Raw genomic sequence first — 20,484 nt, 5'->3', positions numbered from 1 at the left:
TGGAACTGGGTAACAGGCAGCAATTGGAACAGTTGGAGGGCTCAGAAGAAGACAGGAAGATGTGGGAAAGTTTGGAACTTCCTAGAGACTTGTTGAATGGCTTTGACCAATACACTGATAGTGATATGGACAATGAAGTCCAGGCTGAGGTGCTCTCAGATGGAGATGAGGAACTAATTGGGAACTCGAGTAAACGTCACTCTTGCTGTGTTTTAGCAAAGAGACTGGTGGCATTTTTCCCCTGCCCTAGAGATCTGTGGAGCTTTGAACTTGAAAGAGATGATTTAGAGTATCTGGCAGAAGAAATTTCTAAGCACCAAAGCATGACCTGGCTTTTCCTGAAAGCATACAGTTATATGTGCTCACAAAGGGATGGTTTGAAATTGGAACTTATGTTTAAAGGGGAAGCAGAGTGCAACAAAAATTTAGGGAGTTTGCAGCCTGACCATGTGGTAGAAAAGAAAAACCCATTTTCTGCGGAGAAATTCAAGCTGGCTGGAGAAATTTGCATAAGTAACGTGAGTTGCCAAGACAGTGGGGAAAATGTCTCCAGGGCGATTCAGAAAATCTTCAGGGCAGACCCTCGCAACACAGGCCTGGAGCCTAGAAGGGAAAAATGGTTTTATGAGCCAGGCCCAGGACCCAACTGCTCTGTGCAGCCTTGGGACATGGCACCCTGTGTTCCAGCCACTCCAGCTCCAGCTGTGGCTAAAAGGAGCCAAGGTACAGCTGGACCATTGCTTCAAAGGGTGCAAATCCCAATCATTGGCAGCTTCCATGTGGTGTTGGGCCTTTGGGTGCACAGAAGACAAAAGTTGAGCTTTGGAAGCCACTGCCTAGATTTCAGAGGATTTATGGAAACACCTTGATGTCCAGGCAGAAGTCTGCTGCCGGGGCAGAGCCTTATGGAGAACCTCTACTAGGGCAATGCAGAGGGGAAATGTGGAGTTGGAGCTCCCACACAGAATCCCCACTGGGGCACTGCCTCGTGGAGCTGTAAGAAGAGGACCACCATCCTCCAGACCCCAGAATGGTAGATCTACTGACAGATTGTACTCTGTGCTCAGAAAAGCTGCAGACACACAATGCCAGCCTGTGAAAGCAGCTGTAGGGGCTGTACCCTGCAGAGCCACAGAGGTGGAGCTGTCCAAGGCCATGGGAGCCCACTCCTTGCATTCGCATGCCCTGGATGTGAGAAAGGGAATCAAAGCAGATTTTAGAGATTTAAGATTTAATGAATGCCCTGTCGAGTTTCAGACTTAAATGGGGCCTCTGACCCCTTTGTTTTGGCCAATTTCTCCCATTTGGAATGGGAATATTTACCCAATGCCTGTACCCCTGTTGTGTCTTGGAGGTAACTAACTTGCTTTTGATTTTACAGACTCGTAGGCGGAAGGGACTTGCCTTATATCAGATGAGACTTCGGACTTGAACTTTTGAGTTAATGTTGGAATGAATTAAGACATTGGGAGACTGTTGGGAAGGCATGTTTGGCTTTGAAATGTGAGAAGGACATGAGATTTGGGAGGGGTCGGGGTAGAATGATATGGTTTAGCTCTGTGTCTCCACCCAAATCTCATCTCCAGTTGTAAGCCCCATGTGTCAAGGGAGGGACCTGATGGGAGGTGACTGGATCATGGGGCCAGTTTCCCCCATGCTGTTGGCATGATAGTGAGGGAGTTCTCATGAGATCTGGTTGTTTGGTAAGTGTCTGGGGCTTCCCCCTTCTCCCCCTCTCTCCTGCTGCCTTGTGAAGAAGGTACTTGCTTCTCCTTTGCCTTCTGCCATGATTCTAAGTTTCCTGAGGTCTCCCCAGCCATTCAGAACTGTAAGTCAATTAAGACTCTTCCTGCCTATTCTCAGGCAATTCTTTATAGCAGTGTGAAAATGAACTACTACAGAAAGTATTTAACTTTAAACTCAATAGTATCAAAGAAGTAATGAAAATGGAGAACTGAACAACAAAATCATAGTACAATGTGGTGTGTACTAGGACAGGAAGAGCCCTTGTAAGAAGAGATCGATGTATTTCCATTTATTTATCTCTGAAAGAAGGAAACTTTGCCTTGTATTCTGAAAAGGAAAGGAATATTTTATTTTACTTGTGAAAATCTTACACGGATGCTAGTCTAAATATAGTTTTCCTAATTTGCCAGAGATTCCCTGAAGATCGAGTTGGTATCAAGATCAGTGAAGTAAAGGTCAGTAAGTTAATCTCACAGCAGCTGCAAGCTAATTCCATTTCCAGTGAAAAACATCCTGATAGCTCCCCACATATCTTTTCACAACAAACAGTTTCAGTCTTAAGATCACATGTTGCAATCCATGAGAAGTAACTATTAAGCCTGGACTGTGGCTGGAGGGCTCCTCACCCTTTCTGATAAATTGACTGGACAAAAACTCAATTTTAAAATGACAGGAAATAGAAGACATATAGATGTACTTTAAATGTGACCAAAATGGGTTGTGAAAACACAAGACACAATATCCAAAAGTGCTGGCAACACAGTATACTGTAGAGTATTGGTTGTTTACCCTTGCTATTGTGTGGCTGAGCTTATTGCCACTGCCCCTCCTTGCAAGAGCATCAAACTGCCTATCACTAGTCTAGGAAAAGATCAAAATTCGAAGTACAGTTTCTACTGAATACTTATCACTTTTGCACCATTTTAAAGTCAAAAAATCAGTAAGTTGTGAACCATCATATATCCAAGATTGTCTGTATGTAAATATTATACATCTTTCTCTCACTTTTAAAACACAATAATACCAGCCAATACTACCATTCTCAGAAGCACTTGTGTCAACAGCCTTTACCCCTTAAAGATTTTCCTCACAATTTTACAATTGTTACTTACAATTTTCTTTGAAATGTTGACCAAACCTGGATTAAAAGATTTGGGGGTTTTAGTGACTGTATTTCACAAACTCTCTTATTGATTCTGCAGTCTCACTTCTGCCTCCTAAAAAAGCCCTCACAAAGGTCACTGGGGATGGCTCTTTTCAGCCTCTCTTCCTGGCATTTGGTCCAGTGGAGTTTGGCATTCTAGGACTTCCCTCTTTAGCTTTGATAACTCCCTCTCTTCCTATGTTCCTCCTTGCTATGTTCACTTGCTTGACTTTCTTCTCTCTGCAGCATGTTTACAAATGTTTTCTCTGATTGGGCCTGTGACGTTCTTTGGGTCATTTTTTCCACAGACAATGCTTCAACTAGTACTCGCATGCCAGTGACTCCCATGTCCCACTCATGAGCTCTGAACCTGGTACCAGCTTCTGCTGGACATCTACGATGGGATCTCTCACAGCCCTCTCTCATTGGTAACATGCCCCATCCTGAACTCATCTCCCACCCATCCATCCAGCCATGCTCTAGTTCACTTGAACCCTGGGTGTCATCCTGGATGCTTTCCCTTCCCAGTCTTCTGTGATCATTCTGCCTCTTCAGAGACTCTCTAATCTGTCTTTTTTCCTATATCGCTCCTGTCCCTATTTTAATCCTAATCATCTCTTTCCTGACTTATTCATTCCTTAAGTTGGTCAGTAATTTAATTAAAAACAGATTTAGGCCCTGTCCTTAAATGTGATAAGTGATATGAAAGGAGATGATTGGGGAAAAGGGTTTCCCTCAAGGAAGGCCTCTCTGAAGCCTGAAGCAAGATTGAGAACAGAGGAAGAGAGAATTGTATGAATGAAGGCTCTGAGGCAGGAAAACACTCAGATCATTCCAGAAACACTCAGAAGCCAAGTGAAGCCAGTTCCTGGAGATCAGATCATCAGATGAAGATGGAAAGGTGACCAGGGGCCAGACCTGTAGTTCTGGTGGGCCTTGGTGAGGGATTTACAGTAGAATACCCCATGGTTTAAGTATGAAAGGGCAAGATTCCTTTAAGTTTTAAGAGGCCTCGAAATATGAACCACAGATTAGATGGAAGCTACTCTCTCTGTGTCTGGACTTTTTAGAATTTCCAAGCACTGCTGTTTCTGGAACCAGATTAATACAAGTCGCTCTTCCATTTATTTATTTATGTATTTATTTGAGACAGGGTCTCACTCTGTCACCCAGGTTGGAGTGCAGTGGCGTGAACACAGCTCACTGCAGCTTGGGAGCTAAAGAGATCCTCCTGCCTCAGCCTCCCATGTAGCTGGGACCACAGGCACACACCACCCAGCTAATTTTATTTGTTGTAGAAATGAGATCTCATTTTGCTGCCCAAGCTGTTCTTGAACTCTTGGGCTCAAGCGATCCTCCTGCAGCATCCTCCCAAAGTGCTGGGATCACTCTTCCATTTAACATGGTATCTCATCGTCAAGATAAACTTTAAAATCTTTAGACAATAGGCTGGCATTTTACCAAACGATGTTTGCTTACTTCTTCAGAACTGCCACTCCCTATAAATATCTGGTTCTTCAACCACATCAAACCACTTGTGATCTCAAAAAGCCTCAGTGTACACTGTTCCTTTCTGTCATTCTAATTCCTCCTCATCCTTCAAAATCAGCTCAAGAACCAGATCTAGGCAGAAAAACTTAGCAGTGCCCACCCAAACCAGCCCCCACCTCCGAGTTGTGCTGCCATTCGGGCCCACCTCTTCACACAGGATTATCAGAGCAGACCAGCTCATGCATTCACCCCCCTCGGAGGGATGGGATGCAGCTGTGCACCTCTCAGTGCCGACAACTGGAGAGTCTCATGAACTGTTGACAACATTGCCTGTTTCCATTTCTTGTTCACTAGCACTTCTCATTTCCTAACACACAGAATTTCCTGTAGTATGTCCACTTAATCAATTCAAGCTTAATAATTCCTTGATTTGTGTATAGTGCTTTGCATTTATATACTGATGGTCCCCAACTTACGATGGTTCGATTTATGATTTTTCAACTTCATAGTGATGTGAAAGTGATACACATTCTATAGAAACCATACTTTCAATTTTGAATTTTGGTCTTTTTCCAGGCTAACATACTCTAGAGATGGAGCCACAGCTCCTAGTCAGCCATGTGATTATGAGGGTAAGTGACCAGTACTCTACGGTGTATTGTATTGCCAGATGATGTTGCCCAACTAGCCTAATGTAAGTGTCTAAACATGTTTAAGGTAGACCAGGCTATGCTGTGTTGTTCATTCAGTAGGTTAGTTATATTAAATGCATTTTCAGCTTATGATATTTTCAATTTACAATGGGTTTATCAGGATATACCTCCACTATAAGTCAAGGTTATCATCTTGTATAGCACTTTGAGTTTATAGAGTCCCTTCAAATGTTTGTTTGCATTTTATTTCCACTGCATCCCTGTGAGGATATCATAGCAAAGCAGTTCGTTTTCCTGTGCAAAGTGATAGCTTCATCTTGTGGCAGATTACCTGAAATACTGCAGCCAAGGCATCTTGGCTCTACTGTCTTTGCATCTAGTACGGTTATATTTTTATGGCAGCTCTGATTTCTTCTTTGGCCCAAGGGTTATTAAGAGAGGGAAAAAATTTAATTTCTTAACAGATATATATATCTGTGTCAAGTCATATACTTAATTCAAACCCTTAATATTCCTAGGTAATTTTTGTCTACTTTCTCTGTCAAAGATTGAAAGATACAGGGTTTTAAGTTTCCAACTGCAATTGTAGTTTTGATAATTCTTTTATTACTAACAAGTATTGCTCTATATATTTTGATGTTCTGTTATTCAATACATAAGAATTCATTACAGTTAAGTCATTATGTATAGTATAATTGACCAATGTAAAATAACCTTTTAATCAAACTGAGTGTTCACCTTATAATGTCCTCTGTCAGAGGATTATAATACCACTTAAAACCTTTTAAAAAATATTCTATCCCTGATATATTTTCCCATTCATTTATTTTTAGCTTTGAGTGGGTTTCTTCTAACAATTCTAGAGATGCATTTTTATTTTTTAACCAATATTTAAAACTTTGTCATTTAGTAAGAGTCTAAACCATTCATGTTTCATGTATTTTTGTCAAATTAATATTATTTAGTATTTTCCTCTCTTTTATATGTTCCTGTTATTTTCCATTTATATTCTTTTGTTAGATGGAAATTTTTTCTTTGCTTTTTTATCCTAATGATTTGGAATTTATATAATGTATACTATTCTACAATACCCTTTATTTGTTTTTAATATTTGAACCTATATTTTTCAACAATATTAATAAAATAGTATTTGTTGCTATTTTGAAATGATAGACCATGTATTTAAGGCAGCTTTTGTTAGTTCACATGCTGATTGTTTGGTGATAGTTTCTTTCCTTTCTTTTTCTTTTTTCTTTTTTTTTTTTTTTAATTTTTTGAGACAAGGTCTCGCTCTATCGCCCAGGCTGGAGTGCAGTGGTGCAATCTCACCCTGTTGCCCAACCTGGTCTCAAACTCTGGAGCTCAACGGTCTGCCCACCTTGGCCTCCCAAAGTGCGGGGATTACAGGTGTGAGCCATCATGTCTGGCCGATACTGTGTTTTACTGTATTTTGCTCTAGTTTATTTTATGGAAAATGGAAATCCAGGGGTTAAGACAAGGAATAAATAGCAGAAGAAAGATGTGTACATATGTACAGATGTATGTGTCCTTTATGTATTTTTTAATACTCTTGTCTCCTTTCTGGTCCTCATTCAAGGTTATCTATTTCATGCACTAAATTTTTCTTCACAATTCATTTCATTTAGAGAGTGAATGCTACCTTCAAGTGGGCTTTCTCCAGTTTCCTTTCAGGGACTTAAAGGAGAAGTGATGTTAACAGTTTTATATTCCCATTGCATTTTACAGTGTGCAAATGTCTTCACATATATTTCTCCATTTGAGCTTTACAAAAGCCCTTGGTATTATTCTCATTTTTTGGATTCCAAAATCAGACTTAGAAGAGTTAAATAGTTGTCCAAGATCTCAAGATGCAAGACCCACAATCATGAACAGAGGCAGATGTTCAGGATGGAGGCAAGCTGAAACTCAAAACCAAATCAGTATGACTCCAAATTCAGGGGGCTTTTAGCTGCCACCTGCATGGGCTCATGGTGTAGCTGACCACCAGAGTTTGTAGAGCTGTCACTCAGATGTGCCATGGACTTCCTTGGGACCTGACACAGGAGAAGGACTGAGTTAATGTTTGATGATTAAATATCTGTTACAGGCTGGACGCGGTGGCTCACGACCATAATCCCAGCACTTTGGGAGGCCAAGCGGGGCGGATCACTTGAGCTCACAAGTTTGAGACAAGCCTGGCCAGCATGGCGAAACCCCATCTCTACAAAAAATTTAAAAATTAGCTGGCCATGGTGGTGCATGCCTGTAGTCCCAGGTACTCAGGAAACTGAGGTGGGAGGATCACTTGAGCCCATGAGATTGAGGCTGCAGTGAGCGGAGATGGTGCCACTGCACTCCTGCCTTGACCATAGAGCCAGACCTTGTCTCAAAAGAAAAAAAAAAAAAAAAAGGGTACAGTAATCATCCCTTCAAAGCTGGAAGGGATTATTTGCCTGGCTGTCCAGCAGATGGTGCTACATAACCAAGGGAGTCTGTTGCTTGCCCTTTGGGGAAGCTATTAAAGCCAATATAGATCTTGAGAATTTCAAAAGCAAAAATCAGTACTGGATTATGAGTGGTCTAGGAAAATAAAGGGATACATTTTCAATTCAGTATCTAAGATACTTATATTTACATACTTATATATAGTTACACCATATTTATAAATAAAAATATATAAGTAACTTATCAAAATTCCTTTTTAACAACAACAACCACAGTAAACCCACAGGTTAAAAACTCCACAACAGTCTATATTAATCAGTCAATCCAAAGTACATTCCAATTCCAAGTTAATTGAAAATAATCAACTTAATTATTTGATTGGCTCTTAGCAGCCTTCACTGCTTGCTCTTGTGTCATGTCCCTTTCTCTCCTTGATTGACTGTAGACTCACAGAAGGCCTTTGCAGAGGACAGTGTACTCATGTCCATCCTTTGCATCCTTTGTGGGAGTTGGCTAGGCAGCACTCTCGCTGGGGACACTATGAACTCCTCTGAGTGCAGAGATCACATCTTGTTCATCTTCATGCCCAATAGCTTGTACCATAAATATGAATGGATTAGAATTCTAAACTCTTAACTCTGCCCCAAGACAGTTCTGAGAGGTAGTAACTCATGTAACACCTGAAGAGGACTGTTCTTGTCCTAATTACATTAGGTTATAGGATGGCAGTTGAGGGAGCCAAACCAGGAGGACTGGACATTATTCATACGTCTCTAGATACAGCATACAAATTGTGTGTATTATGTGTATTTATGTGCTTAATTGGTTGCTTGAGATGAACTCCCAAACACACTCGTGTTTGGATCATTATTACCTACCCTTCTTAAATAATCTTAATTTCCTATGATGCTTGAAAGGGGAAGAGGGGCCAGGTATGGTGGCTCATACCTGTAATCCCAGCACTTTGGGAGGCCAAGGCAGGTGTATCACCTGAGGTCTGGAGTTCAAGACCAGCCTGACCAACATGGTGAAACCCCGTCTCTACTAAAAATAAAAAATCAGCTGGGCATGGTAGCAACATGCCTATAATCCTAGCTACTGGGGAGGCTGAAGTGGGAGAATTGCTTGAACCTGGGAGGTACAGGTTGCAGTGAGCCGAGATGGCTCCATTGCACTCCAGCCTAGGCAACAACAGTGAAACTCCGTCTCAAAAAAAAGAAGAATGCAGAGTGGGGAGAAGACAGCTGCATGAAGGAGAGATTTACTAAATAGTACTTAATCCCAAAATAATTTCTATAGGTTTGAATATGATCCCTGAAATGTATTATAGTTTCAGGTAAGTATTAATCATGGGTATTCAGAACTGTAGTTTTAAAAAAGTATAGAACATGTTTCCTTCCCCTTGAAACTTTTTATCAGCTAATTATAGGAATTATATTATACCTGCAATCATTAAAGTCCAGAATGAGAAAGTACTTGGTAAAATGCTGAAATTTATAATAAATGCATTATAGCAATCCAGTTAAGGAGGAAGAGCCACCATATTGAACATTTGTTAAGTGTCAACTACTATACTAGATAAATTTTAGTTATTGTTTTTATTTAGGCACCAAAAAATCCATGGGATAGTTGGTTATCCCCATCTTACTGAAGAGGAAACTGAAGCTCAGAAAGATTAAGCAACTTGCACAGGTTATATAGCAAGTAAGGAGCATGGCTAGGAGTCAGACCCTGATCTCCTTTGGTCTACTAAGCTTGTAAAGGATCTTCCCACCTCCTTCCAAGACCATTCAAAATAATCAGTAAATGTCCATGGCAGGGATGTAGTTCGAGTTATAGCATTCCATTCAAGATTTGATTGGTAGGTGGGAAGCAGATATGTCTGTGTCAGTCAGCATCCTAGAAAAAGGAGATGAATGAACTCAAGTGGTGATTAAGGGAAGTTTAATGAAGGGACTATTTACAGAGATGTGGTGGGGTTAAGAGAACCAAAAAGGGGAAGTGATGCACTCAAAAAAAGTCACCACCTCCAGGCTTTAGGGAACTGGGGGGAGGGAGTGGCATAGTGGGAGCCCAGTGTGGTTGTGAGAAAAGGGATTCCCTCAGCACCCATGGCCAAGATTAGAGTCTCCACTGCCAAATTGCATCCAGATGGTGAGGGTAGGGGAACAAACTCTGTCCTTGGTATCCCCATAGGGCAAAGGATTCCAGTTGGTACAGTTCATAAAGGCTAGCCTCAGGGCACAGAACAGGGCAGAGAAGAATGGAGAATTGATCTGGAGAAAACAAGCAATGGCTTGCCCATGTTACTGCAGGGAGAGTAGGCAGTGTGCACAGCAGGAGGGTGGGGAGCCCAGCATAGCTATGATCTTGTGCAGATCAGCCTCACTGGTATGGAGGATCTGAGCCGAGAGGTGGTGGAAGATGAAATTGAGTAGGCATGTTGGAAGTCCCAAATGTCAAGTAAACGTTCCTGATCTTACACTGATACTAAATAGTAAGCCAATTTTGTTTCACATGAGCCAATATTAATATTACATATTTCTTTTATAAGCCAGAGATATAGGGAGATATCCTAGAAGAATGATAGGGAGAAGGAAGGCAGGGGTGAGAGAAGACCTTGTGTGGATATTTGTCCAAACTGTTTATCCACAGGAACAATCCCTTCGTGAAGGCTGCTGGTGTGTGAATGTGTGCCAATTCCCTTGGGGCGTTCATTTGGATCTTTCTGTGTTCCAGTGACCTACGGCATGATGAGCTCCAATGTGTACTACTACACCCGGATGATGTCACAGCTCTTCCTAGACACCCCCGTGTCCAAAACAGAGAACACTAACTTTAAAACTCTGTCTTCCATGGAAGACTTCTGGAAGGTATTTGCAAATAACTTTGAAAGTACTTCTTTATCACAGAAAATTTTTCATTTGGCTTCATCATTTCAGTGCATGAGTATCGACAGGACCTGCTTTGCATTTAACACTGTGTGAGACGTAAGTTATGGTGAGTTGTTAGAAGTTACTGTTTCTACTCTCAAAGAGGGGTAAAGTTAACACTGAGAACTTTGCCTGTGCCTTGCGCTGTGCTGAGTGTTTCATACCTTACCTTATTTAATTTCTATGGTAGCTCTATAAGGTAAGTACTAAGAGTATGCCCTAGTTTGTTAATGAGGAAAATGAGATTCAGGATGCTTAAATCATATGGTCACATGGCTAGGGAACAAGAAAAATCGATTTTTTTCTAGCCTGACAGCTACTTCTTCATCCTGGTTCATAATTCATTCCATGAGTCAAGATTCAATAAATATTTATTGAGAATCTCCTAGAATGTAAGGCCAATTAAGGGCAGTGTGGTTCTTCTGTCTAGCTTCGCCTTTTGCATTTCGTCTCTTTGTTGATGATGGCATGTATCCCCAGCTCTTAGAACAGTGCTTGATACAAAGTAAGGACATTCTTTCAAAGGTCTGCTGTTGGTGGGGCTTGGTGGCTCACGCCTGTAATCCCAGCACTTTGGGAGGCCAAGGCAGGAGGATTGCTTGAGCCTAGGATTTCAAAACCAGCCTGGGCATAACATAGTAAGACTTTGTCTCTCCAAAAAAATTAAAGAATTAGCAGGGTGGGGTGGCACACACCTGTAGTCCCAGCTACTCAGGAGGCTGAGGTGGGAAGATCACTTGAGTGATTGCTTGAGGTCGAGCCATAACCATGCTACTGCATTCCAGCCGGGGCAACAGAGTGAGACCCTGTCTCAAAAAATCCAAAAAAAAAAAAAACCCCAAAAACAAGCAAAAGGTTTGCTGTTATGAAGTTCAACCCAGTCCAGCCCCTTCCCAAATTCCAACATAGTTAACAGTATAGCAATGAGTGATACCACAGGAAAAATATTAAACTCATCTGAGGGATATGGGGCTTGGAATCTAAGAAAATTGGAAGGGAAATTGAAAAGGAAATTATTGTTTCTCCTTAGGGAGATAGTTTCTAAAATTCTTACTAAACCCTGGGGTCAGAGCTATTAATTTTAAGGATAGAGACAACTGGGTCATAGGAACCTATTCATATATAAAAGTACTTGGCATCCAAAGCCACACTTGTATAATATGGATCTTTCACCATCTGAGTAGGGCAAATCGGTCTATCTCTGTTGATCATCTGATAAGGATAGCACACTGAAAAATAGATCTGTTTTCCCAACAGGCATAGCTAGTTGTACAAACTAACAAGAGACTTTTGTATACACATTCCATGATGATAAATGCCAATCTCTAAAGGGATAAGGAGGGATTGGAGAGTTCACCATACAGCAAAATAGTCCAGACAGGTGAAAGGTCTATCAGATGCCAGGCTGGTAATAAAAACTGTAGCCTTTTCTCTAAACAAGTTTAGAACCATGATTATGTGAGACATTATTTTAATAAGGGGAAGTGGAGTTAATTATGACCCCACCTTTAGCCCAAGAACAAAAATCAGAGCTGCCACATATTAAGTACCCACTCTGTGCCAGGTGCAGTGACTACATAAAAGATGGGTTTTCCAGATGCAGGAACCTTGGTTCGGAGGACCCTGCTCAAGGCCTCATAGCTAGCAAGTGATGGGGCAAGATGCTATCCCAAATCTCTCTGACAACAAAACTCATTCTTATCACTCTACTATTTTCATAGAGTTGCCAAATGCTTGGTTATGCAAACGTTCCAGGCAGGAGCAAGACAGCAGCTGAGCTTGGAACTTTTTCAAAGATGTTTCCTTTGCTTTTAGTTCACAGAAGGCTCCTTATTGGATGGGCTGTACTGGAAGATGCAGCCCAGTAACCAGACTGAAGCTGACAACCGAAGTTTCATCTTCTATGAGAACCTGTTGTTAGGGGTACCACGAATACGGCAACTCCGAGTCAGAAATGGATCCTGCTCTATCCCCCAGGACTTGAGAGATGAAATTAAAGAGTGCTATGATGTCTACTCTGTCAGTAGTGAAGATAGGGCTCCCTTCGGGCCCCGAAATGGAACCGCGTAAGTGTCTGTGACTCATTGCCACTCGGTGATATTCACTCATTCATTCTCTGACCTCCCACCATTCATTCATTCATTCCCTGACACCTTCACCAAGGCAAAAAGAAGTTCAGTGACTCTTCAGTGCTTATATTTAAACCTTGGCCAACCTGACCTTTGACTTCTCAAGTTTTCACTACTTTTTAGCCTTCTTTCAGTTTCTACATGCATATTTTTCAAAAGACTAAATCGTTGACCGTATGACCCACAAAAAATTAATTATCTGAGCCTTTGAAAATTTCATTTAAGATGCCCTGGGCCCTGTTTTTGTAGGTCCAGTAACATCATCCACTAAGTTATTTAACAGCAAGTTTTCAGGTGCAGGAACTCTTTTTTTATAGGTCTTACAAACAGGTTTTTGTTCAGAATGGAGTTATTTAATGTGTAAGCTTGTGAGGCCATTTTTTGTTTGGTTTAAAGCCCATTTTACTCAAATGTTTGAGATTTTAAGTATATATTTGTATGCATGCATATTTACAGGGGCTTTTTGTACACTTTGGTACCCATACTTCAAACATCTTGTGTATTAAGGGGTGGGCACTTACTATTTTAGAAGTATTGTAGTTATTAGTAAAGAAATAGGAAGACCTCCCAGGCCGTTTCAGTGTGGGCCTTTGGGGTTGCTGTCCCTGGGTTCGTCACTGGTCAGAGTCATCTTCTAAGCTTTGCTCAGCTAATTCTGTCGATTCATCTAGGTTCTTTTCTTGGAAACTGAGTTGCCCAGAATCCACATTTGTTACTATACAATGGGCAATCACCTTTTCAATTAGTGTATTCTTCTTGTACCATCCAGTGTATACTCTATTTAATACCAGAACCCATAAGAAACAAATTTAGTAAAAATCCAGGTTGGACACAGTTTCTCATGCCTGTAATCCCAGCACTTTGGAAGGCCAAGGCGTGCGGATCACTTGAGATCAGGAGTTCAAGACCAGCCTAGCCAACATGTTGAAACCCTGATTCTACTAAAAATACAAAAATTAGCTGTGTGTGGTGGCATGTGCCTATAGTCCCAGCTACTTGGGAGGCTGAGGCAGGAGAATTGCTTGAGCCCAAGTGCTGGAGGTTGCAGTGAGCTGAGATCTCACCACTGCACTCCAGCCTGGGCAACAGAGCAAGACTCCACCTCAGAAAAAAAAAAAACAAATTTAATAAAAATCCAGAGCTTTAGAACAAAGGTACTAAATAATCTTATAGGACATTACCATCCAAGTTATATTAGTGATTTTGCTTTCTTTAAAAAAAAAAAATTATTAGAGATGGAGCCTCTTGATGTTGCCCAGGCTGGCCTCCAACTCCTGGGCTCAAGCAGTCCTCCAGCCTCAGCCTCCCAAGTAGCCAGGATATAAGAATATGCCACCATGCCCAGCTTTATTTTGCTTTCTAGTGTGCCTTTTTGTAGTTCCCACAAAGCATAAGCATGCCTTCTATCTGTGGTACCCTTTCCAATATTTTATTTATCTCACATCACTAAGAAGATAAATTTATACAGCCACCGCTCTGTGCCAGACATTATTTAAGAAGTTATTTCACGCATTGTCTCATCTACCTTCACAAAACAACTCTAAAATAGGTATCATCTCCATTTTATAGATGAAAAAACTGAGGCTCACTTGCCCAAAGTGTCACAGCTAGCAAATGGAACTGAGCCAAGATTTAAGCAGCCTGACTCCAAAACCCATGTTTTGTCTACTAAACCTCTTCCATATTAATTCTTCCTCCATATTAATTACGTCGTTAGGGTGGCTTCTCGATGCTCTCAGCTCCCCATCAGTACTCAAGCTTCCTGAGGGCAGGGATTCTATTTTGTTAACTGCTGTGTCCTCAAAGCCTTGAACAATGCCCCATATGTAAAGATACTAATAAATATGTGTTGGATGCATGTATGAATGAGTGATTTCTACTCCCGGGTGGATTGCCAAAGGGGACCTTCCCTGTCATATCTAAACCATCCCTTTATTCTTCTACATTCTCAAGTCACTCCAATTTCTTCTTCCCATCCACTCCAAACTTCTTGGAAGAATAGTCTTCATTTGCCACTTCCATTTCCTTACCCTCGATTTACCTCTTAAAGCTTAGGTTCTTGCTTTTGACATCTCACTAGGAAGCTACTAGGGACCTCTAGTTAGCAAATCCACTGAACAAATCTCAGTCTTTATCCCCTTCATCCTGTCTGCAGAAGGTGGCAGTGTTGACTGCTCATTCCTTTGACTTCCATGAAGAACTCTACACTTTGGGTTCTTTTAACTCTAAAACCCCTTTCTCTTACTTCTCCTGTCTTATTCCCAGGTTCTATGTTTGTATCTCCATCTTTTCTTTCTTTACCCTCTTTCCCATGACAATCAGATGGCTTCCACTGGCATCTTTGTTTGGTGACTCGTCATTTCTTTAACAATGTGCCAGGCATGTTCCCGTTGCTAGAAGTCACCCCTCTTCTAGTCCCCATGATGCTGAAGAAACAAAGCAGCAGGAAACAGAAGCAAACGTCCTTTCTTCACAGAGATACAAGATACATCTGTGTTTCACCTGGATGTCCCACACCTCTTGTGATTCAACATGCCCCAAATCAAACTCATCGTTTTCTTGTGGGATCTGCTCTTCCTTCTGTTAATGGCACTACTATCTTCCTATTGCCCTGAAAGAGACTCCAGAGTCATTTTTGAGCCATGTTTCCTCCTTGCCCCAGCTTCCAAATCAGTTGCCAAGTTCTGCCGGCAGTCACTGTGGTGACACTCTCTCACTCCTTTCTTCCCCTTCCCATCTTCACTGAGTGAGTTCAGGCCTCATTATCTCTTGGTTATTGCAGACTTTGCTAATGGAGATATGTCAGGGGTCCCTAAGATCACCCCCATGTTCAGTGATTCACTAGAAGGACTCAGCATAGAGGCATCCTTATAGCTAAGGTTTATTATGGTGAAAGGATACAAAAGAAAAGGTACATGGGGAAAACCCAGTGTAGGCTTCCAGGAGCCCTCTCCCAGTGAGGTCACATAGGATGTGCTGAATTTCTCCAGGAGCAAGTTGTAACAATGTGTGAAATGTCTTATCAGAGAGGTTAATTAGAGACTCAGTGCCTGGGGTGTTCACTGGATACTGGTGCTGGTTTATGACTAGCATGTGCCAAAATTCCTGACTCCCAGAGGGAAAGCAGGTGTTGAGTGTAAAGCCACATTGCTTGTACAAATAGCACAGCAACAGCAAGCCTCTCTTACCAGTCAGGGAAAGTTGTATACCAGTGCAGGGAGCTGTTTATCAGTCAGATTCCCAGATGCTAGCCAAAGTCCAACCTTGCAAACATGCCTTCCTAAGGAAAGACCATCTCAGGCCTGCTGTGTTAACTCTTTTCTGCACGTGAGCCCTCTTCCTCCCCACTTTAGTCTTCCCTGCTGCCACCAGAGCAGCCCTGTTCTGTGCCTCTCAGAACTTTCCCTTCACAGACTCCTTCATGTTTGCCCTTCACAAGCTGACCACAGACTACCTTTCGATCTACCATTCTTTACCTTATGGGAGCCAAACTGAACTACTTACTTCTTCTCTCGACCAATGGCTCACGGTTAAAAATGCCCTTCCCGTTTAGTCTCACGCTGCTGATAAAGACATACCCGAGACTGGGCAATTTACCAAAGAAAGAGGTTTAATGGACCTACAGTTCCACATGGCTGGGGAGGCCTCACAATTATGGTGGACGGCAAGGAGAAGCAAGTCATGTCTTACATGGATGGCAGCAGACAGAGAGAGAGCTTGTGCAGGGAAAATCCCCCTTATAAAACCATCAGATCTCATGAGACTTATTTACTATCACAAGACCAGCATGGAAAAGACCTGCCCCTGTGATTCAATTACCTTCTACCGGGTTTCTCCAACAAAACATGGGAATCGTGGGAGTTACAATTCGAGATAAGTTTGGTTGGGGACACAGCCAAACCATATCAGCATTCACCTTTGCAAGTCCAGGTCCTACTCACCTTTCATGGCTCAGGTCCAACACAGCTTCTTCCTAAAGCCTTTTCTAATCCATCCCTTCATTGCCAGATCCCCAAATAAGGATAGCTTTCCTCTGATCTGCCAGCCTAATTTCTTTACTCTTTTGCTTCTTATTATTATCCACCTTGTATTTTACTTGTTTAATTACAACTTTTGTTTCCCTACTTGTTTTAAATTTGGGAGAGAAAGGACCTTTCTATCCCCATTAGTGCCAAAGAAGCATCTGTTTTCTAAGAGATCCTCTGAATATTTGTGGATGAAATTCCCAAATACTGACAATACCACTTGATGAACTTGTCCCTCTTTTGGCTGTAATTTTCTCTGGGGACCTCAAGTTATCTAGTCCCTGAGCACAGTTACCCAGAGAAGGCAGCCGTATAAACTGAGCAGAGGCTGTAGAGCAGAGCAGAGGCTCTAGGGACAGACAGCCCTGGCACTGGTTCCTGAGTCTACCTTCAAAAGCTTTGGGACTACATGGACCTCACTAAGCCTCAGGGCCCTCATTCCTAAAGTGAGGCTAATAACAGTGTGAGAATTAACCAAGAAAACACTTATGAAGTGCCACGTCAGGCACATTACCCAGCTTGATAGGCCTTAATACATACTTTATTTTACAAGGAACCAGCTGTCCTTGTAATTGCCACAAGTGTTCCACTGATTTTAACTGTTTGTTTTTTGGTTTTGTTTTTAATCAGTTGGATCTACACAAGTGAAAAAGACTTGAATGGTAGTAGCCACTGGGGAATCATTGCAACTTATAGTGGAGCTGGCTATTATCTGGATTTGTCAAGAACAAGAGAGGAAACAGCTGCACAAGTTGCTAGCCTCAAGAAAAATGTCTGGCTGGACCGAGGAACCAGGGCAACTTTTATTGACTTCTCAGTGTACAACGCCAACATTAACCTGTTCTGTGTGGTCAGGTGTGTACTGAGGACATGCATCCCTCCTGTTTTTGCGTAGTTGTATGTACATCCTATTCTGGGGTTGGCTAGAAAAACCTTTGCCTGCAGTTAGCTAAATGAGTATGCCAAGGATCCAGACGGATAGCAACGAAGGGGTAAAAACTGAAGGCTTATTGAAATAAAGGATATTTGAGGAAGGAAGTTGGGATCCTAGAATATTACAAGTTGGAAAGAACCTTAACTCTGGTCCAAGTTCATCTCAGTGCTGGAACCTTTCCAGATAAATATTGTGTTTTCCTAACATCTGTCCTTACCCATTATGAGGATGATCAGTGGCACATGTTCCATCACCAAGTCCCCTGCCCATCAAATCTTGATTCTTTCTGTGAAGTTTCTCACTCTCAGATGAGCCTCTACTATTAGCACACAAGCACAGTAATTGGAGTGCTTGTAGGAGGCTCAGTAGGATACCCAGGTACCTGCTCATGCTCAGGGCTGTCAGAATCACATAAAGTTCGTTCCTCAGATCCTGGGATGTTGCCATGATGACCCCTCTGGGAGACAGTAACGAAACTGACAAAGATTCCACTGGCTTGTCTGGGACTCCTCTTCATTCATTTATTCAGCAAACATCTATTGGACACTTAATATGGGCTAGGCATTGTTCTTGGCTCTTGGGACATGTCAGCAAACACAACAAAGATCCCTGCCTTTGCAGAGCTTGCATCCAACCAGGAGGAGATAGAGAATAAACATTAAACAATAAACAATACAAATAATACAGTATTTATTTTATTGTATAATATATATAATATTAGAAGGTAATAGGTACTATTAAAAAGAAGGAAAAAGCAGAGCAAGAGGGAGTCAGAGTTCACCCACTTTAATCTTCCTGGTGAGCATGTCAGCAATACCCAAACATCGCTAACATGATTATTGCATGTATATTTACACACAAGATAAGAAGGGTTTATTCTCATAATAGTCTTGGTCATCATTCTTGAGGTTAAGCTCAATTATGCTTTACATGGCTTGTTGGATTGTCCCAGTCATTGTATTTAACAATGTTTGCAGAAAATAGTACCACATTAAATCAATTACAGATTATCCCTTATCCAAAATGCTTAAGACCGGAATGTTTGAGATTTAAGATTTTTTTCAGATTTTGGAATGTCTGCATATATATAAAATGAGATATCTTGGGGATGGGACCCAAGTCTAAACACAAAATTCATTAATGTTTCATAAATGAAACTTCATGCATATAGCCTGAAGGAAATTTTATTTTTCCCTTAGGGATGTTGAATAAACTGTTGTGTGCCTGCATGTTGACAATGACCTGTCACATGAAGTCAGGTGTGGAATTTTCCACTTGTGCTGTCATGTCGGTGCTCAAAATGTTTGGGATTTTGAAGCATTTTATATTTCAGATTTTCAGATTAGAAACATTCAACCTGTCCTTGCTCACCGTGGCAAAAAAAAAAAACAAGAAAGGGAGGGAGGAAGGAAGCTAGGAAGGAGGGAGGGAGAGAAGGAAGGAAGGAATGAAGGAAGGAAGGAAGGAAGGAAGGAAGGAAGGAGGAGGGAGGGAGGAAGGAAGGAAGGAGAGAGGGAGGGAGGGAGGGAGGGAGAAAGGAAGGAAACAAGGAAGGAAGGAGGGAGGGAGGGAGGAAGGAAACAAGGAAACAAAGAAGGAAGGAAGGAAGGAAATACTCAACCAGTAATCCAGTAGTAGTTATCACTAGAAATTAATGAAAATCTATTGCAGTTATTATTGAGTTTTTCCTAAGTATTCCAGTGAAGATCAAAAGAATAGAATACAAAAGAAGAGAATAAAAACAGAGAGGCAACTCTGATATTTTAGTAAATTCTATTTATAGAAGATCTTGAGTATTTCTTTTGCTTCCTTCTTTACTTTAAGGATGAGCATTGTTAAGACAACTGCTTCATTTCTCTATACTGTTTTTCTAAGTTTCTGGAAGGGCAGGGCCAGAATGGACCAGAGAAATGACTTGACTCTTGAAGGCCACTTCCTTCCCTTTTGAGTTCCCAATGAAGCTGTCACATACAAGGCTCTTGGCTTCAGTGTTGCTCTCCTGAGTTTTTGGTTCTCACCCCTACTCTGCAACACATCAAATAGGAAAGAAAGAACAGAAAAACTGACAATGAAAAGGAAGGAAAATGTTCACACTTCTCTGACAGGTTCTAATTTACCATAGTCCCTGTTTTACTTGATTATTGCTCATGCATGTGTCCTGGATGCTCAGGTTCCAGGTGCGGCTATCTGTCCTGTAATGGCAGAGATAATGATGGCTAGTAGCTGACTAAAGGGCTTTTAAATGTCTTAAAATGAAACAGCTAGAGATTCTGTTTCTAGTTAGATAAGGAGTCTGTATCATTAACTGAATCACCCAACTTTCTCAGTGTGACACCCACAAAATGGGCATTTGACAAAAAAACCCTCAGTCCAGTTATGGTAAAGCAGTAAAGATCAGAGCCATCAGTATGGATGTAAAACAGTATATGTTTTAGACAATCAGACATCTATTGAGTACCCACCTATTCATTATAAGGCTCTGGGAAGAAGAGAGAAAATTTCCCGGGAGGACAAAATATGTGATGCTATTTAGGTGTTACCTAATGAATGAATGAGAGACTCAGTTCCTATCTTTACATATGTACAAAATATATCCTACTTCTCAATGAGATCACACAAGTTTTGAGTGGATAGCTTGTACTTCTTTATATTCTTCATGTTGCATAGGAGAAAGACTTGAATTTAATAGAAGTCCTAGGGCCAGGCACAGTGGCTCACTCCTGTAATTCCAGCGCTTGGAAAGGCCCAGGCAGGAGTATCATTTGAGCCCAGAAGTTTGAGACCAACCTGGGCAAAAGGGCAAGACTCAGTCTCTGCCAAAAAAAAAAAAAAAATTAGTCGGGCATGGTACTGCACACTTATAATCCCAGCTACTCAGGAGTCTAAGGCAGGAGAATCCCTTGAGCCCTGGAATTTGAGGCAGCAGTGAGCTGTGATTGCAACACTGCACTCTAGCCTGGGCAACACAGCGAGTCTCTAGCTCT

At 41.6% G+C, this 20,484-nt stretch overlaps 1 protein-coding gene across 2 annotated transcripts in view; it reads left to right on the top strand.

Annotated features, from left to right (window-relative positions):
• Positions 1-20,484, top strand: part of PKD2 (polycystin 2, transient receptor potential cation channel) — a 68,694-nt gene that overhangs the window by 18,936 nt on the left and 29,274 nt on the right. For both annotated transcript variants that reach the window (XM_033214130.1, XM_033214129.1), the window contains exons 3-5: positions 10,219-10,352; positions 12,228-12,478; positions 17,197-17,421. In XM_033214130.1, coding sequence (XP_033070021.1) covers positions 10,219-10,352; positions 12,228-12,478; positions 17,197-17,421 — 610 coding nt within the window. The remainder of the gene's footprint in view (positions 1-10,218; positions 10,353-12,227; positions 12,479-17,196; positions 17,422-20,484) is intronic.

Source organism: Trachypithecus francoisi, unplaced genomic scaffold (assembly GCF_009764315.1).
Source record: "Trachypithecus francoisi isolate TF-2019V2 unplaced genomic scaffold, Tfra_2.0 Lachesis_group1, whole genome shotgun sequence".
In the NCBI taxonomy this organism is placed as follows: domain Eukaryota; kingdom Metazoa; phylum Chordata; class Mammalia; order Primates; family Cercopithecidae; genus Trachypithecus; species Trachypithecus francoisi.
The sequence above is the reverse complement of the archived record's forward strand: the minus strand, read 5'-3'. Positions and strand labels throughout refer to the sequence as shown.